This window comes from Apus apus, chromosome 1 (assembly GCF_020740795.1).
Source record: "Apus apus isolate bApuApu2 chromosome 1, bApuApu2.pri.cur, whole genome shotgun sequence".
In the NCBI taxonomy this organism is placed as follows: Eukaryota; Metazoa; Chordata; class Aves; order Apodiformes; family Apodidae; genus Apus; species Apus apus.
Genome location: NC_067282.1, coordinates 106,055,684 through 106,081,833, shown reverse-complemented (window position 1 = coordinate 106,081,833; position 26,150 = coordinate 106,055,684). Strand labels below are relative to the sequence as shown.

General features: G+C 38.5%; 1 protein-coding gene across 4 annotated transcripts in view; it reads right to left on the bottom strand.

Moving 5' to 3' along the window:
* Window positions 1–3,362: 3,362 nt before the first annotated feature.
* Window positions 3,363–26,150, bottom strand: part of TAB3 (TGF-beta activated kinase 1 (MAP3K7) binding protein 3) — a 47,948-nt gene continuing 25,160 nt past the window's right edge. For 2 of the 4 annotated variants that reach the window (XM_051627045.1, XM_051627035.1), the window contains exons 2-7: window positions 24,972–25,160; window positions 19,080–20,511; window positions 15,798–15,958; window positions 12,541–12,634; window positions 11,096–11,179; window positions 3,363–7,957 (exon numbers count right to left, since the gene is read on the bottom strand). In XM_051627045.1, the coding sequence (XP_051483005.1) occupies window positions 7,809–7,957; window positions 11,096–11,179; window positions 12,541–12,634; window positions 15,798–15,958; window positions 19,080–20,511; window positions 24,972–25,073 (2,022 nt within the window). In that variant the 5' untranslated portion in view covers window positions 25,074–25,160 and the 3' untranslated portion in view covers window positions 3,363–7,808. Of the gene's footprint in view, window positions 7,958–9,545; window positions 9,578–11,095; window positions 11,180–12,540; window positions 12,635–15,786; window positions 15,959–19,079; window positions 20,512–24,971; window positions 25,161–26,150 lie in introns of those variants that run through there. The other 2 variants (XM_051627051.1, XR_007890271.1) reach the window with 2 other exon arrangements.

The following is a 26,150-nucleotide window of genomic DNA, read 5'->3' as shown; positions in this document are numbered from 1 at the left end:
GGTGGAGGGAAAATCCAAATTTAGAGATAAGCTGGGAAAGCAACAGTCAAAAAAGCACACTGATACACCTAATCTTTTAGAAAATGGGTTAAACTGGGAGGGGAAGAATCACGTTAGTTCTACATGAACAGTGGCTCTTGCAGTAGGATACATGTTGCATCAGCCACTATTCCACTCTGAATAACTTTTCAATAATGATTATTTTTCATGACAGATCCTGCATGCACACAGCTGTTTAATATTCAGAATTATCTTTAAAAATTATTTTTTTTGGATTTTTTCACTTTTAAGAGCCTGCTTCATTTACAGAAGTGATGCTGGTGGGAAGGCAATGTTCAGAAGGTATTTGCACCAAGAACTGTTACAGACCTGTAAGCTATCAAGTCAGACAATCACAGAATGGTTTGGGTTCGAAGGGGCCTTAAAGATCATCTAGTTCACCCCCCCTGCATGGGCAGGGACACCTCCCACTAGACCAGGTTGCTCAAAGCCCCATCCAACCTGGCCTTGAACACTTCCAGGGAGGGGGCATCCACAGCTTTCGTGGGCAACCTGTGCCAGTGTCTCCCCCCCCTCCCAGTGAAGAATTTCCTCCTAATGTCTAACTCTGCTCACTCTAAATCCATGTATCTGTGTGGACAGCATATTCGACATCTCCCCCTCCTTGGGGATGGGTCACAGGGGTACTAGAGATAGATCTGGAACCCAGGCAGAGTCACACTAGGCACTCTCTGGAGCACAGGGTGCTCTGCAGGTACCTGTTTACGTTGCCAACAGCAACTTCAGCTTTGCCAAGTCATAAGAATTGAACAGGTTCAAAATTAAGTAAGAATAATTTCAGGTGAAATGTAATACCCAATGCCAGGAATCAGCAAGACTGGTTCAGGATACTTGAGAACAAACCAGCAGAGTGCCTTTGTGTTTTTGACTCAAAACAAATCATATTTGATTTAGAGCAGAGAAGCCCCAGATCCACAACTCCTACGCATCTCCTGAACCACCTCTTCTACAAGGGTGGGAGTGTTTGGTCTTGTCTTTGGGTTTTTTTTAAGCCTTTCCCCAAAGGCCAATCTTCTCTGCTGTGGTAACATCTACACTTCAGGTGACTAAACTGAAGGCAGGCCCTGTGAACTGACAGCTGGTGGGAAAGTGAATCCCAGGGCACATCAGATGGCCGGCTCTTGCTGCTGGTTCATTCCATGACACGAGGGGACAAAACCCAACTTGTTGCAACCTATGGTGCTTCACTGTCAGGCAACGGCTGCAATTCCTGACATGTGGCCATAATCTGCTGCCATTACATGCTTCCAAAAGATGCCAAATGTCCCATTTCAGCTGAGCAGTTGGTCACCAGCAATTCCAAGAGCACTGCTACTGCTCCCAGTCTTTGTAACTGAAGCCAGAACTGGCTACCAATAGTTACACAACAGCTGTATCGGTTCACAATCAGAATATCATTTTCATACCTATGATGACCTCCCTCACCTAGCAACATTTTTAACTATTTTGCATTTTTCCCAAAAAGAAAAAATAAAACCCACTCCCATGTGTCAAACTTTTTTCCTGAAACACTTCAAAAAGAGAAAAAAAAAAAAAAAAAAAAAGCAGCTTTTAGTAAAATATTAAGTAGCACTTGTGATGCATGTGTTTCATTTGGAGGCATTTTTTTTTCAATTCTGAAGCAGTAACAGAACTGTATTTACTTTTTTTTTAAAGAAACTTTGCTAACTTCAACAAGCTCACTATGGTTTGGGAATAAAGGACAATTTTTGCCAAAGTCTTCCCAAATTAAACTTGTAAAAGCAGCAAACACGTGCAAGGTTGTCTTACCGAACTGGAAATGATTTGCAGAGTAGAGTTTATATGAATGCATTTTAACTATTTTTTTAAAAAAATTACTGTTTTCTAAAGAGAGTATCTTGTGAAACAAAGTGCCACTTCTGGAAGAGACCTTAACTGGTCTGGCCTGTTTTTTACTGTCAAGCTAGAACATGTCAGGACAACAGACCTTCCAACTAAAAATTAACACAGCCCCTTCTCTACCAACTTTACATGGCTACCACAAAATGTCAACTAACCCACCCAATAAATAATTGAATTGTTAGGTGAAATTAGATATTTAAGTCACCTCCTTCCATAAAGCATATTGACAGTCAGAGAGGGTGCAAGGAAAGAACACACAGTACTTACCCAGTGCTAGCGATCATCTGGGCCGATAAAAGTAGCAGCAGGTCATTCCTGGAATACTCACCAGGTCACAAGATAAATGATCTTTCTGAGCATCACAGTTTTAAGACATGGTGCAGTACTATTGAAACGAAGCAACTGGTATGAATAAATAAACTAGTTTTAAGCAATTATTTCAGACATATCCTCCTCCTTATGACTTCAGGAAACAACAACAAAAAAAGTGTGTCCACTGCCAGTTGTTGGATCTAGTGTCTTTCAGCTTTATGTATTCATCATTAGCATAGTGTATTTTACAGGTATGTTAACATTTTAAAACTTTTTGTTAAAGTTTTAAAACTTTTTTTTTTTTAAGTTTCAATTGCAATGATTTCTGAAGTGAAGGAATTGAATGCTTGTTTAGAAGACAAATGTATCTTGAAAGTTTTTTAAGTTCAATTTAGCAAAAGGAATGCAGAACTGAATTCTTGCATTTGTTGACAAGAGCTCCAAACCAAAATAGGTTTGCTAGACCAGAATGTTTAACGACTGAAACTATATGCAAACAGAATACAGTTGTAGCACAGCTACAGAACTTTCAGGTTTTATATGGTGAGCTGATATGATCAAGATAATTAAAAAATACTAGTAACAAAAACTTGCCTGCATACTGATAAATGCATTCCAACTTCTCTACCCTCTCCCAGAGCACTGCCTTCATGTAAGAGGTCACAGCAGAAGATGAGATTTTTGTAAATTGATACTCAGTACTATTGAGGAAAAGCAGGAATGCCTGCAATCAAGACTCCAGACAAACATATGCTATAGTAGGGAAAGATACTGCTACCTTGTAACAACTTTCTGTTCAAAAATAAAAGTGATGAGCCCAACTTCACACTCTGGTGTCCTGTTCCTACACCAGAAGTTGCCCAGAATATCCATCCTCTAGATGGAACTCCTGGTATTACACGCTGCCCACATTCCCCGCAGCAGGATTTGGACCCCAGTTCAATAATGAGTAATTGCCTAATGAGAATCATAGTGACCATCAAAAAGAAAACCTCAAGAACTCTGAAACAAATTTCCTATACCTATGGGTTCAAGGAGAAGACCAGAAACAAACAATCCAACTACAAAAAACCAAAGCTATATTTTAAAAAATGTTTCCTACTACATACAAGAACAAATGCAGGATGTGATGTTTGCTTAGTTTTATTAATTTATTTCTGCAGGAATCTGCAACTTGGAGTATGCACTTTCCGGAGGTACCATGCATGCATAGCCTCTGAATGCTTGTATACAATTTCATCTCTTAGTAATAAGTTCATTCACAGCATACACAAATCTAGAATGTAGACACCGTATTTACAGGATTAAACAAGATCGTGTCTTCCTCTTTTAATGAAAAATTTTAACAGGTTTTCACACAGCAGGAAATATGGAAATAGATACACTGGTGCCACCATAAATAAATAAGTTTCAAGAACACAGGTTTTTAAAATCGGTTTCAAAGGTACTGAAAATCCAGGATTATAATATTGCATTAACTCAACTGATTTCTGATTATTCAAAACCAAGAAAAATATTTGCATTAATATTTATGGACATAAACAGCAATGAAAGCCCCAAACTGAAGAAATCTGGAAAAATTCAGTCATGGCTAGCTTCATCTAATATTGACATTTTGAAACAAAACAAATGGAGCAGCACATAGAAACAGTACTGACTATGAGATGTGATATCTGTGCATGTCTTCTTTCTTTATGGGATTTAGAGTCAATTGTAGTACAGACCACATAAATTCCGTGGTACCAAACAAGCTGATGAATTATGTCCAACTGTCTGCTCCTCCTCAGGATAGTAATTTTCACATTCTAGGGTACACCACTGTATTTTAAAACAAAAAGTATCATCCTGATGACAAGCTTCTTTTTAACATATTTAATATTCTCACATTCTTTTTTAAAACATTCTTTATTGGTTTTATTTTGTTTTGTCCCCATTTCAGCTGAAGTATTTTTATTTCGGTTTCAAGGGGTTTTACAATCAATATTAAAAGTATTTAGAAATTGAAATCAGAGATGTATAACTGGGACAGATAAAATAACTGAAAGAAAATGTTTGTTTGTGTTTTTTTTTTTTTTTTTTTTAAAGTGATTTAGTAGCATATCATAATCAGAAAGTTCTGAGACCAGCTCTTTTAAGAATTATTACACCTTTTTTCACCACACCTCCCATTTTTCAAGGGAAACACACACATACCACAGACACACAGATACACAACTCAATCTGATCTACGACTACATTTTACAAAGTACTTCCTTTTGCTTGACTTCCCACCCCTTTCCTCTTCACCCAAACAAGACTAATAGTTACATAAAATTAAAAGTAGATCCACAGTTCAAGATTTCTTTTGGTTTACTATGTTCTGAATAATTTTCCACAAGCCTCATTCTAAATCAACTTTTAAAGAACTACAGTAGTATTTCATAATTAAAGAGAATTCATCTTGATAGCGCAGTAAATAAAAAATAAGCTTTATAAAATCTCAATGAACAGTGAAATAATTGTGAATATCTGAATGTCCAAGTCAGTTACAAATTCTACCACTCTAGTAGCATGGTTGAGGGAAAGCTCAATCATTGAGGAAAATAAGAAAACACAAGTAGTGCAGTAATTCAGCACAATGGCATCAGCATCCCACCATTCACACACACACATTTTATACAATACAGTGCATTTTGTATGCCTGCTGACATTAGGGTTTTATGTGCATTCAATAAATATTACATAAACCAATCTTTTTGGCATAATCTAAAATTCAGTTGGGGTGTGAACAGCATCACCTGCTTTCAGAAGGAAAATGGATCTTCCATTATTCAAAGCACAACTTACATTCTATCAAACTAAAAATATTCAAGCACCATGTAATGTCTTTACTACTAGAGTATGGGCATTTACAAGTAAAAGAATACAACAGAAGAGGGTTGGGGTTTTTTTGTATTAGCAACAAATGAGAGCAATTGAAAAACTGGAGTAAAATTACTGGTACAAAGGAAATAATTTGCAATTTAACAGCACTCCATCTTCCAAAAAGTATCTTGCTGTCAGGGCAGCCTTCCTTCTCTTCCTCTGGTGAAGCTGTGGCTAAGATTAGCAAGTCTCCATTTATTTTTATTACAGCTTAGGGAATTACTGGACTGCATGAATCCCACCCACTTTCAAAAGTAGCATGTATTCTGTCCAAAAACGGCAGAACTGTATTGGTACATGACACACCTACTCTCATTTGCTGACTGTCATTTCAGTTGCTATCATTTTGTAATTCCAGCAAAAACAAAAGCTTCTAGAACTTCAACAGAAGTACAAATCAACAGAAAATTGAAATAATACAAAGGCAAAGGCATCACGATAGAAAACTCATGAAGTTACTGGTATTGTTTTAAGTAATTCATTATACAGCTGATAATAGCAATAGTGCTGCTTATCCTAGGTATAATTCCTTTACCCATCTATTTTCTAGTCATATCAGTTTTGTCATACTGTCCACTTACATAAACAAAATTAATATTCTAACTTAATTTGACAGTAATTTTTTTTACCCCTTTACACATGTGATGAGCTCCCCACACAGAAATACAAACCATGAGGAAAGAAGAGATGAAGGAAAACTATCTCTGATGCCTTTGTCTTTGTTTTGCTCATCAGTCACGCACACTGACTGCTAGAGATCTCTTAGCTTATTTTAAATGATGCTGAAGATTAAATTAGTGCAATAACATAGTGAAAAATGCCAGATAAAGTATTGGTTCCTCATCTAAGATCACAGTACATTTTTGACTGTTATCTTCATAAACTGCAGCAAGAGAAGACATTAGATTGAGCAGTGTGGTCAAGATGAGTTCTCCTCCACTCATCCCTTACAAACGCTTCTTGATTTTAAATAAGAATTCAGACACATGATTGTTCTACCACAGCTTAATATGTTATCACACATCAAGTGAATTCTGGTAATTGACCATATGGATGTGGCTGCAATGAGCTAAGAATGATTTAAAACAGAGTAGTTTAAATCTCTTCTGGTAAGGTTCAGTTAGCACATTTTGCCTCACAGTTGCAAAATCAATTACCATAACTCAGCTGATGTACTTGGTTGTGTCTCTGAATCTTGACAAAGTTATACTATAAAACCTCTAATGCACTGTACCAGCTTCTGACCAGTACACAAGAACATCCAACGCATTTGCACAGGTGAGTAACAATCATTCAGCTGCCCAAACCCAAGTTCGATTTCACAAGTATTGAGTGCTTTATTACAGCAACCTGAAGCATTCAAACAAATTGAACATCACCTTTATAACACAATATATCATATGCATAAAGTACCAGTATGCTTTTCAGTTGCAAGTCGTGTTTCTCAACCTGCGGCAAATATTTTCTGACCAAAATTAAAATGATGCAGTGTGTAATTTTTCAGGATCTGGCATCTGCTGTTTTATACAGGCTGGTTTATTAACAATGTGCAAATAAACCTTTACTGAAGAGCTAAGTGATTAATTCTTTTTCAGCTAACTTTGAACTGGGGCACAAAGTACCGTCTGTGCTGTAAACATAATGAATTCTTCACAAATTGGAAGCTGAAAAGGCCTAAGGAACTAGGTACACACTCTTCTCATACACAACCATGGCTGAGTTCAAGTCTTCCAAGCCAAATTTGGAGTAGTCTGTGTTTGGCATATGTCGCTGTGCTGCTAAAGAGCACAGGCTCAGAAGATTGTTGTATATAAAAGCATATTTTTAGCTTTGAAACATGACAGTCTAATGAAAGCATGCAGCAGTATTTTCATCTGTAATACGGTAGAATTCATTCTTAGTTTATTACCAGTGTTGACACAGCCAAGTGAGCACTGCACAAGCAAAAGGGATTGTAAAAAATTACCTCTAATTAAACTCTCTGTAACACTCATACAGTATTCTCATTTAGTCACCTTAGGCTACTATTTCAAACAGCAATTTTTGTAGACATAAGTTACCCTGAAAAAAAGCAGCAATTACAAATACCCTTCTCCTTGTTTTTTATACATTGCATTTACCTGTCTTCTTTTTCAGTAGCTTACAATCTATAAGCACAGGGAGCCTTTGTTTTCCAGCTAGCTGTGGTCAGGTTAAGTCAGCTCTGGCTCTTCAGTTTTTCTGGTTGAGTGTAACATTTCACACCATTACTAAGAGTCCTATAATTTAAAAAAAAAAAACAACAACAAAAAACCCCAAACCCAAAAACAACAGGTGTTTGGTTTTTTTCAGAGCCACTAAGCAGTAACTATAACCACAGGACTAAACACCGGTAGTTATTTGCTTTCCTGTATACATTCTTCCCAATATTAATCCTTTTACATTTTCAGGTTTCATTTTCTGCTTTGCTCACTGCAATGGGGTAAGAAATAGTTTCACCCTTAATTTATTTAGTTTTAGTGTAGCACAAGCAGAAACATCTTAATGCATTATTCCACCCCTTGCAATATGAAGACTGTTGACTGGCAAAGGCTGGGCAGATGGACTAAAAGGTTCCCCATGTTTCCTTCTTCTTCTACAGCTGTTGGCTTGAGAGCCTCTTTTCAACTCAGTGCAGCCCTTCCTGATTTTCAGGTGTATCGTGGCATTTCACACTGCTCACAGCGATTTAGTGCTGGGTGATTTAGAAAGGTGCAGCTATCACAATTCCATGGAGCCCCTTCAAAATCTTCATCTCTTGGCTGAGTCCGTGGAGTCTGTTTAGAGCTGTTTTGGTGCTCTAAAAAAAAGCCAAAGGAAAACATTTTTTTTTTTTTATTTCAGAAGAGAAGGATGATAGGCAAGATTATACTACTTGTTTGTCACCTCATTAGACACACTGTCTTAAAATTGAAGGGGAAACCTTCCCACTTAGGTAACATTAAAGGTCTTCTGCTTAAGCACATCTAATTCAGTTTGTGAAATATGAATATTTGAAGTATTTAACTTCGGTGAAGAGTCACTTAACCATAGTACATTAAAAATACAAACAGCAGTCATCACTTGAGGTCACTGATACTGCTAAAGGTTTAACAGCTCAAAAGGTACTTAAAAGTTTGTTACTGGCACTGCAACATCATTCTCTTAAGGAATGCTGTATGTAAACCTGTGAAGTCAGTCTATTACCAAATTCTGAAATCCAATAACCCTACTTTACCTCAAGTGAAAGACTACTTTTAAATTAGTGCCTTCAAACAGATGATAAGTTTTCTGCATCTTTTCCCCGCATTTTTCCAGGCTGAAGAAAATACAATATAAAAATAAAACAGTAGGCCTGTTTCAAAACAAAGTATTGTTTTTCTTCCTCGTGGTTTTGCAGCAGGGATGTGTGTATGTAAAGCAGGGCTTAAGTCTGTTTCCATTCATAAAATCAGTATGCATGTAAATCATACGTTAAGTTTTAACCCACAGAAAGACTCGGGTTTTCCAATGATTCCTACCACCACTTGAAGACCTTAGGTTATCTACTAAAAGTGACAAATACTTCTAGGATGTGGAAACACAACATCTTACAAAATGTTAATATTCAAAACAACATTAGCACACATACCTAGAAGGTAAGGTTAAAATACTCATCTGCTAAACAAACATCTGTAGAACAGCTTAATTAAACAAGAACATATGTTATAAAAAAGGACTGCAATTTGTAATTCAAAGTGCAGACACTGCTGTCATCAGCTAAGAAATCTAGCAGATGGCTGATGACAAAGTTAGTGTAAATAGTACTTAGATTTGTCTTCAGGGACATACTTAAAGAAAATAAAAGTAACTGCCTTACTTAGATGCAAACCCTCTGCAGTCCAGAAGTTGAGTAGTCACATTAACAGAGCTTGACCTCAAGAAATTCCTTCTAAGCAAGTAGTGTGGGCACTAGACTGCCTTTTCGTTGACTGGCCAGATAGCAGCACAGAGCAGAACCTTGTCTGCCCATCCCTGTTTGTCTGCCCACACCTTCAACAGCTGGATATGATGGAAATGGAATTTTTAAGAAAAAAAAAATATTTTGACAGCTCCATGTTAAAAGCCAAGCTCAGAATACAGTACAACACCCCTAAAAATGATCTCTAGTAAGCTGACAGACAAAATGAGGCAGGTAGCCATAAAAATTGTACAAATCCTTGTAAGACACTGTCTTTCCAATTGCCAAATAAAATAATTTATATCATGCAAGTTTTGCAGGTTATTTTGCTTCGAAAAAATAAATCAAATAGGCTAGTGTATTTAAGACAATCTCTTCAAGCATCGTGAAGTAGCAGTGCCTTAAATCAACCACATAACCACTGCAATTTAACATTAATCCAGGCAGCTGCCTTCATGCTGCTACTCACCTGCTGCTACTGTCTTTTCTGGACACTATCACCTATGCAAGGAACACATCACAGTATTGTTGGTTTGTTTTTGTTTTGTTTTTTAACCACAAGCAGTAGTTCTGGGCCTTCGCTTTCTTTTACATTTCCACATACCAAGCATTTAATTTTATTGAAGGGTAAAATAATTGCTTTGAAAGAGGGAGAAAAAATTCCTTATATGAATTAAAAATTCAACTACAAAAACCTTTGTCAATGCTTATAAGCAACTTGAAATTACTTCAAAATTTTTATGTCTGGGGAGACTACATGATTACTGATTCAGTAGAGTGACTTCTTTCTGTCCTGGATTGAGCCAGGACAAAGCCAATTTTCCTTTTTAATCTGCTCAAAAGCTTTCTGTTGGTCAGGACCCCATTTAAAGTGTCTGGTTTAATTGCCGATCCTGAGTCAAACTGTGACAGTTTTCAACTGATCATTTTAGTACATTCTAGTTACAGTAAGAGGAGACACAATATTATATAACTTATCAAACATAACATTTTCAGTGAAAAGACCACTGTCTTCTCTATATTAGAGCACAGGATCTTAGACTGGCTACTTCAAAAGAAAGATAGTGGAAATTTTTAAATGCCTTCTAACATCTGAAACCATTCTTTTAACAAATTTTGGGAAGGAAAAAAAACCAGGATATACTTGAAGTAGGATTCTACCCTAAAATCACAACTAAAACTACGGGCGTTTAGAGTGCTACTGAGCTCCACGACCACTAGGTGTCTGCTGACGGTGAGCTGAGCCACTCCGGGTGTACTGACTCAATCTCCACTGGGCAAAAAGTGAAACTGAACACAGAGCTCCTGTGCTTACGTAAAACTGAAGTGTCCTCAGCTGGATATGAATGCTAGACATTATACAATTAGCACAGAAAATTTCAAAAACGAGTAATGAACTTGCACAAGTGGCACACTTATGTCTTTAGACAGATGTGAGTAAATGTGTTCTGTCTTGTTCCTGAAAACATCTGAAGCTCTTGCTGTGCTAAAAACTTCAGGGCTACTGTGAAATTCAAACTCTGCACAAGAGTAGATGCAGTGTGACCAGTCAAGTTAAAATAATATTAAAAATATAAATGCAAATTTTAAAAAGCTGCTGTGACCAATACAACTTGCATAAAAGATCCCAACTAAACTATAAAACTGTAACAACATGCATTAGAAGACAGCCAAACACACCTGACACAGCTTTTAACCTACAAGTACTTAAAAAAGAATGTAATTAGGAAGCTCAAGTAAACGCAGAAATTTGTATATTTTCAATTCCTTTTCTAATAGTAAATAACAGTATTTACAAACAACATATTAACAGAATATTCATTTGCCTGAGGAAAACAAGTCGTAGCCAGGCTTCCTGCACTTACGTAACAATGTTCTGGTTTTGTTTCTATATGTAGAAAAAGTTGTAATAATTAGAATTGCATCCTGTCAGCACAGGTTTTTGTTTTGCTTTGTTTAAACAAAAGAAAAGCTTTCTCAATCCAGATTAGATAAATCAATGCTCGTTCATTGACTTACCCTTTTTATATGGCTTTGGTGGCACAACAGGACCAGGCTCTATGTTATCATAGAAGTTACATGTGGCTTTCGGATCAAAGTTCCCTGTCAGAAAAGCAAGCAAGTGTAACTCCAAGGTTATTTACATACCTATGCCAGTGATATGAACATCTAGAGGGTTCAGATTATAAAAATCTTTTTGTATCTTTTATTATATATCTTTATATTATGACATTATATATTAGGCTTTTCCTGAGCAGTCTTTTGTCACATATTTTCAGTTTTGTGTTAATTCTAGCACTTTTTAGCACACTAATCCCATTTTGAAAAACCACCTCCACTCAATGTTCTGTAGTGCTTTAAAAATATGTGAAAACAGAAATCACTCTGTGGGACACATTCTTGGTACAAAAGGAGAACTATGCATATTCTAATCTATTGGATTGTATTCATGTCAAGTGTCTGTTGCAGAAAGAGGATTTTTAAAGACTGAAGTAGGTTTCTGTTTGCCAGCTTCTTGGCTGCAATGTCTAGTTCTGATTTGTATTAGTTGGTCAGAGCATTTGTCAGAAAAAGTAGAAAATTTAAGTAATGAACCTTCATTATGGGGTATTTTGTTTAAAAATTTGCTCTTGACCATATCCCTAAGCACTACATCTACATGTCTTTAATACCTCTATATGTCTTTAATACCTCCAGAGGTGATGACTCCACCACTTCCCTGAGCAGTGTGTTCCAGTGCCTGACAACCCTTTTGGTGAAATTTTTCCTAATATCCCATCTAAACCTCCCCTGGCATAACTTGAGGCTACTTCCTTTTATCCTATTACTTGTTACTTGGGAGAAAGGATCAATACCCACCTGGCTCCTGGCTACAACCTCCTTTCAGTTGTAGAGAGTGATAAGGTCTCCCCTCAGCCTCCTCTTCTCCAAGCTAAACAACCCCAGTTCCCCCAGCTGCTCCTCCTAAGACTTGTGCTCTAGACCCTTCACAAGCTTGGTTGCCCTTCTCTGGACACACTCCAGCACCTCAATGTCTGTCCTTGCAGTGGGGGGTCCAGAGCTGAACATAAGGATTCAAGGTGTGGCCTCACCAAGGCAAAGTACAAGGGGACAATCACTTCCTTAGTCCCACTATTTGTAATACAAACCAGGATGCCATTGGCCTTCTTGGCCACTTGGGCACACGGCTGGCTCATGTTAAGCCAGGTGTTGACCTACATCCCCACGTCCTTTTCTGCTGGGCAGCTTTCCAGTCACTCTTCCCCCAGCCTGTAGCGCTGCATGGGGTTGTTGTGACCCAAGTGCAGGATCCAACACTTGGCCTTGTTGAACCTCATACGACTGGCCCTGGTCCATTGATCCAGCCTGACCAGGTTCCTCTATAGAGCCTTCCCACCCTTCAAGGAGATTAAGACTCCTGCTCATATTTATATTATGCTTTTTAAAAACTATTGTTTCTGTACCTCTAGATTGAAGGAGATCAACTTCTTTCAGTGTACAGTCAACATTTATCTGGAGCTGTCTGTTGAGGCTTCTCAATCTGGTCATTTCCTCAGGCTAGAGAGAAAAGAACCCAAAATAGTAATTGTGAGAAAGTCAGTCATTTATATGACATAACATAGATACAGCAATGTTATTTCTAACAGCTTTATTAAAAACAGTATAGATAAGGCACTAAAGAAAAATAGCCAAGATTTCGCTCTGCCCTGTTCCCCCAACCCAATCCCTCAAAAAATGTTATTCTATGGACATTTGAGGAGGAAAACAAACCAAACCAACAAAAATGAACAAGTTACATAACATTAAAATGAATTAGTAAGAAGATATAGCTGATCTCATGTTTATAAAACCATGCACCTTAAAAAATTCTGCATAAGTTCCTAACTTGCTATATGTTTTTACATTATCAGGAAACTGAATACGAGCTGCAGTTCACATTATTACTTGACTGTAACTGAACAAGGTCAGAATTTTTTTTATTTGCATCATACTACAGAGCTCCAACATGTCAAACATTCTAGCCCAGTATACTTATGTTGTTCAATGCTGCAAGACAGTACCTAGTCTTAAAAGAATAATCAGGTATTTAAGTCCTATAGTTGCATATTATGAAGAAATCACAAGTTACTACAAGTCTTCTTAATGCTAGCAGTGGTGATTACTAACATGTACACAGGAATAACAATCCTATCCTAGGATATATTCCAGCATCAAGTCACAAAATCACAGAACATTTCAGGTTGGAAGGGATCTCTGGAGGTCATCTGGCTGAACCCCTCTGCCCAGACAGCAGATGAATTTTGACCTTCTCAAAGGATGGAGACTCCACAACCACTCTGGGGCAACCTGTGCCAGTGTTCAGTAAATCACACAGTAAAATAAGTGGTTCCTGATGTTCAGAGGGACCCCTGCTGTGTTTCAGTTTGTGCACATTGCCTCTGGTCCTGTCACTGGGCACCAGTGGAAAAAGCACCCTGCCTTCAGGTATTTATATAGTTTTATAAGATTCCCCCTGAACATTCCCCAGGTTGAACAGCTCTGGCTCTTTCAGCCTGTTCTCACAGGAGAGCTGCTTCAGTCCTTTCGTCTTTGTGGATCTTCACTGGATTCTCCAGTATGACCGTGTCCCTCTCATATTGGGGAGCCCACTCCTGGACACCATGCTCCAAGTGCAGCCTCACCAGTGCTGAATAAAAAAGGGAAAGGGGAACACTTCTCTCCTTGAAGACAATACTCCAGATGCAGCTCAGGATACCACTGGCCTTCTTTGTCACACTGCTGTCATATTCAGCTTGGTCTCCACCAGAACCACCCAGGGCCTTTTCCGCAAAACTGCCTTCCAGTTGGTTCACCCTCAGTGCATGCAACTGTTCCTCCTCAAGAGCAAAACTTAGTACTCCCCTTTGCTGAATGGCATGAGGCTCCTGCCAGTTCATTTCTTCAGCTTTTTGAGGTCTCTCTTAATGGCAGCACAGCTCTCCCACTTTTGTGTCACTACTTACTGAGGGTACATTGCCCCATCATCCTGCTCACAAAGGAAGATTTAAAAGGGATCAGACCCTGTATTGATCCCTGCAGTACAGCACTAGTTACTGGTCTCCAACCAGACATTGTGCCACGATTACCACACCTTTGGCCTGGCTGTTCAGCCAGTTTTACATCTATCTCACTGTCTGATCACCCAGCCCATAATTAATTTCCTTCTCTATGAAGATCTTACAAAAGACAATGTTGAAAAAGCCTTACTGAAGTCTACATAGACAATAACCACTGCTCTCCCCTCATGTACCAGGCCAGTCTTTTCAACCTAGAAGTTTATGGAATTGGTCAAGCTTGACTCCCCCTTGGTCAATCCATGCTGACCACTTCATTGTCCTTCATGTGCATGGAAATGGTGTCCAGGATTACTTGCTTCATCACTTTTCCCAGGTATTAAGCTGATGCTGACCAGCCTGTAAGTTCCCTGGGTCCTCCTTGAACACAAGAGTGACATTTACTCTCCTCTAATCTTCAGGAACTTCTCTCAAATATCATTATCAATCAAACACTATCTAGAGTGGCCTTGCAACTATATCTTATAGCTCCCTTAGCACTCATGGGTGTATTCCATCCAGGATCATGAACTCATGACTGCTTTGATTAAATATTCCCTGACCTGATCCTCATCCACAAAGGGTATACCTCCCTTGCTCTAGATACTCCCCAGGGTCTCTGGGGAAGGCCTGTAAGGACTGAGACAAAGAAGGCATTCAGTATCTCAGCCTTTTCCACGTCCTAGGTAGCCAGGTCTTGTTGGGCAATGAGCAGACATTTTTGCTAACCTTCCTTTTGCCATCTATGTAACAATCAAAGCCCCCCTTTTTTTTTGCCTTTAATATCCCATGCCAGATTCAACTCTGGTCAGGCTTTGACTTTCCTAACCTCATCCTTCCACACTCAGACAGTACCTCTGCATTCCTGCCAAATGCTGCCCTGAGACAGGTAAGACATACAGCAGACATGCTAGTTAAGCAGCTAACACCCCTACTATGCCTTTCAGCCTACATCTGTATGCGTTGTTTATGACAACACAGCAAGTCAGTCTGAACTGATCTGGCAACAACTGCACTAAGTGGAAGTTATTTTTCAGTCAGATTAATTCTCTTATCAGACCCATACAGATGTTTAGGCTTAGAGTCACTTGCAGGTGAAAGTCGCACAGAGAAGAATCAACAAAGAAAAGAGGAGAGAGGTGTCAACTATTTGGGTCAATACTGCCGCTGAAAACTTACTTGGCACATCCTGCACATACCAAATGGGAAAAAGGTTGTCTAGGAGATGCAACTACTCAAACAACAAAATAACTCAATATAACAAATACCTTAAAAAAAAAAAAAAAGTGGAACTTTGCTGCATGAACACCTAGCCGTATCTGACAGCCTCTTTTTAACAAACTTGGACATACACTTTCATAGGTTGTTATGAAAGTAACTATTCAGTTCTGTGATGCAGAAAAGCATCTGTATACGAGTCTCAGAAATTCTGTTGTAAACATTAAGAACAGACATATCTGTTTCTTAAATTATAAGAACTGGCTTGTGAAAAGCCAAGAATGTACAAAACAATGCCTCTAAAGATTGAAGATTTTGTACCCCAAAATATTTTTTGTATAGTATTTTATTTCATGAAAACATAAAAAATAATTTTGTATCTTGAATTAAAATACTAACAAATTGCTTACTGTTGGAATTGCAGTTGTACAGCTAACTCTCCGAAGTCGCCTCTGCATTAGATCATGCTCCATACCATTGACTTCGGCTTTCAGGCGTTCAAGCTCTTCTTTCTCAATCTTCAGTTCCTTTGCTAATCTCTCCATCCTTGCTCGTTGATGTAACAACAATGCTAATATTTTACATGGAAGAAATAGTTACTAGCACACAAAAACCTGGAAAATTTAATTCTTAACTTATGCATAATATTCATGAGTGACCTTTCTGGAAAAAAAAAGTGATCATAAACATGCAGCCAAGTATCAGTGTGAAGATGCTTTCATGCCAAATGAACTACAATTTAGAACAAAGTTAATCCAGAATAAAAACACATTTTAGACAGTAACTTGAAGTTGATATTACCATTTTGGTCAAAGCTTCTTTTTTTGCATTTGGTCTTTCTCGTCTCAAAAATACAAAGGCACCTGTACAAGGAGACATCTTCTCAGGATGAAACAGCAACCTAGTTATATTAATACTGTACTGACAAAAAAAATACTAATACAAAAAATACCAGAGGTAAAATCAGAAGGTAACACATACTTCATATCCAGTGCTCTGTAACAGCTGACACACAAGCCGTAAGACATTAGCCAAGTGTCAGTCCTGAATTGTTGGTTTTTTCCCTGTTATTACAGATTATGCTATAATAACTTTAAGTAGCCTTAGCTTTTCAGAGAGTACTGTAATTCTCAATACTATCAGTTCCCTAGTGCTCAAAGGCAAAACTATAGAAGTCTAATAAAACAGACTAGAGAAATCAGAAACAGAAAGTAGAGGCAGCTCAGGTGCTTCCAAATCTTTAAGTCTACAACAGAACTGATTTGCTTATCCTCTAACCTCTCACCGCTGTTAATAATTGACTTTTTTTTGTGATGGTACTGAAATTTATGACTCTCAGTCACAAGCTGATGTTGGTCTCCCAGAGCAGACAAAGAAAGAGAGAATTTTGAGTAGCTAGAAAATAATATTCAATTTCTGAAGTAAGAGTATTTCTCATCATTTCATCATGACACAAAACTAGCCAAGTTAATTAGTATAATGCTTAGCACTTTCTGACCTGGCCATTTGTACCCAATTGAAGTCTACTAGGACTGAGAAAAATGAGAGCAGTATATTATGGGTATTCAGACAAGCACCCTGCTGATGTAACAGTATTTCAGCAACTGTTCAAATTTATGAAGACACTATAGAATCTGCAAAATGCTATTTGATACAAAGCACTAGCCAGCACCTGCCCTCTTCTTCACCCCTACCCAACACATGCAAAGAAAAAACACATAATATCTTGAGAATATTTGCATACTAGCTAGAATAAAAGTTAGAAAAGTAAATAACAATACAACAGAGTTTACTGGGATTAAAAAAACCCCTAAAATCCAGGAGCATGAAAATGTCAGTGTTTTGTTTTGGGTTTTTTTTACTATGTCAGCCTTCTGTGGGGAAAAAAAAAAAAAAAAAAAGTAGCACTATACTTTGGATTTTTAATGGACCCACCAATTCATGGCCAAAGAATAAACATTGCAAATCCTATCCAAGATTAACATCAGATGTTTTTATAGTACAGGCACTAGTTCTACTGAACAAAACTTCCCTATTTTCTAAAGTAACATTAAGTCATCTGAGTAGTTTAAGAGATCACAGAATTTTTAAAAAGCTGTAAGATATTCCACCTTGCCTTTGTGTGACTCCTCCAATTCAACATCTGATATGACAACATTACATACATTTGCATTATATTCTAATATAACTCATCAAAAGTGACTCAAGCTACAACGAACAGTGGAAGAACAAACACTAGAACGGATTTTTGGTAATACTTTTCACCATGTTTCACATTCAAATGAAAATTAGACAAACTTGTTCCATCTATTAAGCTGTTAAATATACACTCTTTTTAGTCCTTTATGGTAGTAAATAATATAGTGTTTATTCTTCTACAATTTATTTCTATGAAGAATCAAGAGTGCAGCACTACCAAAGGCAGTGATAAAGTCCCACTTGTGGAAGTTACTGCCACAAAAGCAGATGTCCCAAAAAGCATATACTAACAAGTTTTATTGGTTTTGTTTTTCAAATACATAAAGCTATCAAATATACAAACATATTTGTACATTTCAGAATATGTTTTTCTCAGTTATATGAAGCTACTTATAGTTGTCTCTCATAACTGAGAATCTTTCATGAAGCTGTAATAGAAACACTACCAAACAAAGCACATGGTCTTGGAGCTACAGACCTACTAGTACTTGTTCTCTGTACATAACATTGCTAATTGGGTCTACCAGGTAGAGAACAGCTTTGTTGATGAGTTGGAATAGCTACGAAGACACAAAGCAAAATAAGAAATCAAGAACTACAGGGCATCATTATAACCATTATTTCAGCTCTCTAAAGTGAAAGGAAGGCTAGACAGAGCAATGGAGAAACAGCCTCTTCTTCAAAAAAACCCAGAAAAAAAAGCAGACTTTTAAAATAATTGCTACTGATATGACTGGTCCAAATGCTTGCAGACTCATTAATCTGCTAAGTTTTAAATGTTTCAAATCTATAAAGCACATTGCTCTGATCAAAGTAATTTTCAGCTAAAGGTCAAATTTCACCATTGTAATATTTTTTTTACAAAATTACTTAATTCTGCACTTATACATGACATTAATACTATGTTCTATCTTTAAGAAGAACATACATCCTATTTTTTTTCTGCCAACCTGTTCCTTCTCTTTGAAAACTGTAAGTGGAAGAAGTGAACTTTTGATTAAGTTCTTCAAAATAATTACTGTAATACCTTTCAAAACAAGAAAAATTTCTTTGTATTGACGCCCAAAGTACTTCTGGCTGCAATCCTCTTTTACTCTTAATACTCTTCCATCTAAAACAAATCTGATTCAAATTCCCTGAGGAAGTTAGTGCTTCAGGTTTTATGAAGAACTCGAGTATGGAAAAAAATTAAAAAAAATAAGAAAATCCACGACATTTTTTCAATGCAGCATTTACAAAATGGACACAGAGCACATGAACTTACTCTTCTTAGCTGCAGTGTTTTCTTTTAAGAAATAATAGAAACTTTAAAAACCTGCAAAATCATGTATTACACTGAAATTTGGTAAAAAAATGACAAGTCAGAACAAATGCTCTCATTAGATGATTTTCGGCGCTATTTCTATTCTTCTCTGTAAAGGTTCAAAAATTCTCAGTATGTAGCAAAATCAAGATGAAAATGCATTTTACAATAAGCAGGATTAAACATTTACCTTGAGTGTAAGCGTAGTCGTCTGATCCAGAACTAGAACTTCTCTGATACTTATGGCTTCCTTTTTCTCCTCCAGATCCTGGGATTACAGAAATAGGCTGAATAGGTTCTGGTGCTGCAGAACGCTCTTCTTGGTCCACTAAATTTAAAAGATTCTCAGTCGGTGCTCGACCTACTGTGATTTTAAAAATGGTTGGGTTTGGCTGAGATACCATTACCCGAGGAGACTGTGTTGGTGCACCTGTAGGTCCAGTTGGTTGAGTGTAGGTAATATATACTGGATTAACACTAAATGGAGGTTTGGGCTGACCTGACATACCTCTTGATGGAGAGCTTGAAGGAGGAGTAGTGGCTGTATACAGCTGGTGCTGGTTTCGTTGAGACGGTTGATTACTTATTGGTGAAGGACTTCTGTTCATTGCAGTCCCAGGTCTTTGTGGTGGCTCAACTGTAATTTCTATTTTATTCATGGAACCTTTGGATAAACTAGGTCCAGCAAAAGGAGGAAGATACGATACGCCTTGTTTTTGAAAAGTCTGGGATGCTTGCTGATACGGATGGGGTGGCACAGTTGAAGGACTAGGAGGCATGAAAACATGTGAACTCTGATGACCCAACTGAGGAGGCTGAACTTGGTGTTGAGGAGACCCAAAGGGAGAAGGACACTGGGATGCCGGTGGTGATCGAAAAGCTGACTGAGGGATCTGGGGTTGTTTAGGAGAATACTGAGAAGGTTGGTAGTTCTGTTGATGTGGATACACAGGTAGAGGACGGGGAGTATAATGTGGAACTGGGCCCTGTGGCGATGAATGCCACTGTGTATTCTGAGGAGTCTGTCGTCCTGAAGAACTTTGAGATGTTTGTCTTATATAAATAGACCCAGGAGTCCCATAAGGATTGCTTGGAATCTGTGGAAGAATTTGTAGAGCTCTGGGTACACTCTGTCCAGAGGGGAGGTTTTGTGATACTGTAACAGTAATGGGATTTGTACTGTACCGAGGTATGTGCATATAAGTGGGAGGAGGGCCTTGCATAGCAGACGTGTTCATTCCTGGTTGTATGGAAGATGGCTGTGGAGGAGGAGTAGCTGCATTTCTATTCTGGTCATTCATGAAAAATGGATTGTAACTAGGAGAAGCTGCCACAACAGCGGGAGCAGAATGTGGTTCTTGAACTAAGCATATCAGCTGTTTACCTGCTGTGCGTTGTGGATCAATATGTCCATCGCTTGAACTGTGTACCAGTGTACGACCACCATTAAGTTGAGCTCCATCCCCTGCATGATAGCTGGTATGAGGATGAATACCCAGATTAATGTGCAAAAGGCTATTTCTATTCATTCTGGTGTCATCAGGGCTATGGTACTCCATATATAAGTATTTGTTGCTCTCTTGTGCAAGGGCTCGACAACAGGCATCTAGGTTGTTGTTGTTCTAGGAGTAAGAATGGACACCTATTATTATCAAATAGCAAAAGAAAAAGCCACTACTCAGTGTTCAACAAGCATTCAACTGAAGCTGCAATCCAGCCTAGCTTAAGCACAACTAGGGATAACATTTCAAAGACATGAATTTTCAAATACAGGTAATGCCTACTAGGTCATAGTATGCAAGTACTACATACCTCACACTGTATCTAGTGAAATGCTATCCTAACATTAGCTACAGTATCACATACTAAAAAAAAAAAAAATAAAAAAAATCAACTCCATTTTTGGGGAAAGCAATGCTTAGAACTCCAGGCATCTTCTGCAAGGAATACGTAAGTACAATTAACTACTTCTAATAACAACACAAAATTAAACTAGAGCAAAATCACAAACTCTGGAAAGTCAAAACTAGAATACAGATGATATTTTAATGCCTGAGTGTCTATTATTTTCACCTTTATTTTACTGTTTACCTGAGTTTTTATCTTTAATGAAAAGTTTTAAAGCCCAGCATTTTAAACAAGCTTCTCTTGGTAAAACAAAATTTACTGCCTCAAAAATGAAGTCAGAATAAGTATTGCTTGAAAAAGTACTGGCAATTTCATAAAGCACCCAATTTTAACTGCCTTTAAGAATTTCAGGCTCAAGGATAAAAAAAGGTTTATTCATACATCAGAGAGAAAACCATATAAATTCTGTAAATGTTTGATTTGCTGAGGTGCCAGCAGCTGAAATTATACAGACAGTAAATAATGAATCAAATCAAAAGTGTAATGGGGAAATCTCTTTTGCTTTTCCCCCTCTCCAGTCGTTTCAGCTTAATCTAGTTTTGTTAAAAGAACAATACAAATGATAGCTTTTCCAAAAGTATGTCAGCAAAACAGTGTTAAATGCTTTGCAGAAGTCCAGGTAGATCATGTCAATTGCTCTTCTCTTCTCCATCAATGCTGTGACCCCATCAGAAAAGGCCACCAAATTTGTCACGCATGAGTCAGTCTCCCCTCTGTGCCCAGCAAGATCATGGATTAGATCCTCCTGAAGGCTCTGCTAAGGCATGTGGAAAACAAAGGGGTTATAGGTGATGGCCAACACAGCTTCACCAAGGGCAAATCCTGCCTGACTAATGGGGTCACGGCATAGGTGGACAAAGTCAGAGCAACTGACGTCATCTACCTGGACCTGTGCAAAGCCTTCGACACTGACCCGCATGACATCATGGTGTCGAAACTGGAACGGTAAAGATTTGATGGATGGACTACCTGTTGGGTAAGGAACTGGCTGGATGGTTGTACTCAAAGAGTGGTGATCAGGAGCTCAATGTCCAAATGAAGACCTGTGACAAGTGGTGTTCCCCCAGGGTCGATACTTGGACTGGTGCTATTTAACATCTTTGTTGAGGATATGGATAGTGGCATTGAGTGCACCCTCAGCGAGTTTGCTGATGACACCAAAGTGTGTGGTGAGGTTTACACACTGGAAGAGAGGGATGCCACCCAGAGGGACCTTGGCAGGCTTGAGAAATGGGCTCGTGCAAACTCCATTAAATTCGACCAGGCCAAGTGCAAGGTCCTGCACCTGGGTTGTGGCAATGGCAAGCACAAATACAGGTTGGGTGGAGAATGGATTGTAAACAACCTGGAGGAGAAGGACTCAGGGGTAATGGTGGACAAGAAGCTCAACATGAGCTGGCAATTTGGGCTTGCAGCCCAGAAAGCCAACCGTGTCCTGCGCTGCATCAAAAGCAGCATAGCCAGCAGGTCAAGGGAGGTGATTCTCCCCCTTAACTCAGCTCTCATGAGACCCCACCTGGAGTACTGTGTTCAATGCTGGGGCCTCCAACATTAGAAGGAATGGAGCTTATGGAGAAAGTCCAGAGAACGGCCATGAATATGATCCGAGGGCTGGAGCACCTCCCCAACAAAGACAGGCTGAGCGAATTGAGGCTGTCCCATCTGGAGAAGAGAAGGCTCTGAAGAGACCTTACAGCAGTCTTCCGGTACCTGAAGTGGGTCTATAGGAAAGCTGGGGAGGGATTTTTTTCAAGGGCTTGTAGTGAGAGGACAAAGGGTAATGGTTCAAAACTGGAAGAGGGGAGATTTAGATTAGACATTAGGAGGAAATTCCTTAGTGTGAGGATGGTGAGACACTGCAACAGGTTGCCCAGGGAAGTTGTGGAAGCCCCATCTCTGGCAGTGTTCAAGACCAGTCTGGATGGGGCTCTGAGCAACCTGATCTAGGGGAAGGTGTCCCTGCCCATGCAGGGGGGTTGGTACTACATGATCTTTAAGGTTTCTTTCAACTATTTCATGATTCTATGACTTGATCTTGGTGAAACAATGCTGATTGCCACCAACCACCTTCTTATTTTCCATGTGCCTTAGCAGAGCCTTCAGGAGGATCTACTCCATGATCTTGCCAGGCACAGAGGTGAAACTGACTTGTCTGTAGTTCCCCAGTTCTTTTTTTCCCTTTTTGAAAACAGGGGTTCTGTTTCCCTTTTTCCAGACAGTGGGAATGTCAATGGATTGCCATGACTTTTGAAATATGATGTAAAGTGACTTTGCAACTTCCTCCACTAGTTCCCTCAGGACCTGCTGACGGATGTCATTAGGTCTCACGGACTTGTGCACCTTCAGGTTATTTAGGCAGTCTGAACCTCCTCCTTGTCTCCTACACCGGGCAGATACTCCATCTCCTGCCTTTGCCTTCTGCAACTTGGGTGTTGTGTCTACAGCCCTTGCTGAGGAAGACTGAGGCAAAAAAGTTGTTGAGTACCTCAGCTTTCTCCATAACCCACATGATCAGGTCTCCTGTTTTCTTCTGGAGAGGGCCCACATCTTCCCTAGTCTTCCTTTTATTACTGACATAGCTGCAGAAGTTTTTACTGTTACCCTTGATATCTGTGGCCAGATTTAGTCCTATCTGGGCCTTAGCTTTCCTAACCTGACCCCTGGCAACTCAGACAACTTCTCTGTATTCCTCCTAGGCTACCTGTCCTTGCTTCCACCCTCATCTAGCCCTCAGCACTCTTAGTCACATGTGATTCAAGATTGATACCTTCTGTGACATACAGCACCTACTGCCAGAACAAGTATGTGCATACTTACATATACACACAAACACCTCCACCTTCCTCAGTGTGCTAAGACTACCATTCTAAGGAATAAACATTGATAATGGCTTCACTTCTATTTAAAACACTATCACTATATAAAGTTTGTATACATATTAACAGTCATGTGGCCTTGCAACATAATTTTCAGCAGCCTACTCAGTTGCTTGAAAAGTCACAGTTACATTTATTTTCTAAAGGACTGATACCTAGTCAGTCTTGATATTAAAGTGAAGATGACTGTCCCAAAATTTCAAATTATTTCACTATTGAACGAACACACATATTCAGCATCTTCTCAGATGAAGACTTGCTACTGAACGTGACAGAAGAGTCCAGCACTTAATTATGTTCAGCTCTCACTCTATGTATACTTTTCCCTGACTACTTCCCCTTCATGCCAAGTGCCCCTTCTAGATCCCAGGGGTCAATCAGAACATCCAGATGTATCACAGAAAGATTTAGAACCAGAAGATGTGGGAATCAGACCTTGTAATAACCATCAGCACAGTGCCAAGACAATCTCAAAAAAGTTAACTGCTACTATCAGACAGTGGCAGTTAATTTGTATGGTTCAGAAGACAATTCAAAAATTACAGCCACAGCTGTAAATAAAGCTACTTTTTTGCCAGAGTACAGGCAAGATGCAAATACAGCTTTGCTACTTTCACACACAGCAGCTTATCACGTTAGATTCCACCTTAGCCACAGTCACAAAAGGCCAAAACAGGTATTACATGTTTCTATTTTCCTCCTGAACCTTCCCATTAATGGAAGGTACTCCCAGATGATCACGACTTCGAAAAATGATTATGTGCAATTACTTGTTATCACTTCCAATTTGTGATTAAGGTGGAAGGAAGAAATGGAAAGTGGGGGGGATCAGAAACTGCCACCTGACTTGGGAAACAGAGTAAAAAAGAAGCCTTTGGACAGCTGTGGCACAAAGTTGCCATGAAGACAGAAAACTTTTAGATTCTCAGCTAAAGCCAGTTTCTCATCCTGGAAGAATAAGTCCTTGTCTGTTAATATCTCCTCCAGTATATACATGATTTTTATGTAGCCATCATCAATAATAATCCCACTAACCACTTTCCTTATTCCTTGTTTGTGTAGTCAAAGGTCATGTAGACAAGGAAAAACAGACAGCAGAAAACCCCCCACAAACACAAGTAAAGAATTATAAAAATCTTTGTAAATGAAAGACAGGACAAAAATGCAAGTAGTGGAGTCTTCCATCCCGTCAAAATAAAAACCAGAAGAATGAAAATTATGCTCCATGTATACTACTAAAAATAATTTTCATATTACCAAAATTAAATACACAGATTCTTAAAAACTCTTTACCATACCTGAAGCATGCACTGAGATACCACTCCTTCAGGTATCTCAGGGAAACGTTGTCGGAGATCATGGAGCACCTGCACATCGAGTTGTTGACTGCTCTGCGCCATGCCAGATTGATGATGTTCCAGATTACCAAAAAATGGAAGTCAACAGGCCTTCCAATGATTATGGTCTTCTGAGGCTTCTGGCATTTTCTGTAACAAAGAAAACACAATTGTCTTTAAGCCCTCACAACAGCTTTTCTTCCTTCGCCAGCTGCATATATATAGAATTATCATTCTTCATTTTTAGATCTAGATATCAAGAGAGACAATGGCTTGAACACAAGGGTGGAAATAATCTTGTCTCAAATTCTTAGTATTAAAACAATGTGTCACAGGTATGTCTACATGACATTTTACTGGAATGTGCTAATTCAAGTCTTTACACTGTCCCATTGTGGTACCATGTAGGCATAACTGATTAATCTGATCTGCATAAAAATGAAGCACTATATATTTACTTCTGGTGAAATTCTAAAGAGTTTGTAGAAAACTCTGAAGTTATCACAAAGAATGCATGTATTAGTGATTTACAACATGCTAGAAATAACAGGCTGGAAAACTAAGTAGCACAATTATAAAAAAATACTCCTCTAGTAATAGGGCTTAAACTCTTTCCTCTTAAAATCACTACAAATCCAAGAAGTTATAAGCAATTCTTGTAAAACATAAGAGTTAAACACAATTTAGAGAGTCCTTTTATTTCTATTTAAGAGATGGCTTAAATCTACTTAAGACTTTTGTAAAACACCTATTGTATTCATATTAACATGATTAGTGACCAAAAAAAAACCCCAAAACCTCTATTAATTTCAGGTTTAGTGAATTTAACAGCAAAAAGGTTCTATCTGAACTTCAATGCCCAAGGACTACTAGAAGGCAAATACAGTCTGAATCAACAAATGATTATCTCACTTGTGACTCATGATCACAGCAGCAATCAAAAGGTAGCCGAAGTCTAAGCAAAGATTCACAAAGACTGCATGAAGGCTGTGCATGACACAGCTCCTGTAACACATCTACTCTTACTAGGTTTCAAATGCCTTTCCAACATTACTACTTACCTGAATTCTTAACTGCAGAGAATGTAGTGATATGTTAAAAAATGGAACTAAAATTCAGATACCAGTGAAGTTGGTGTTC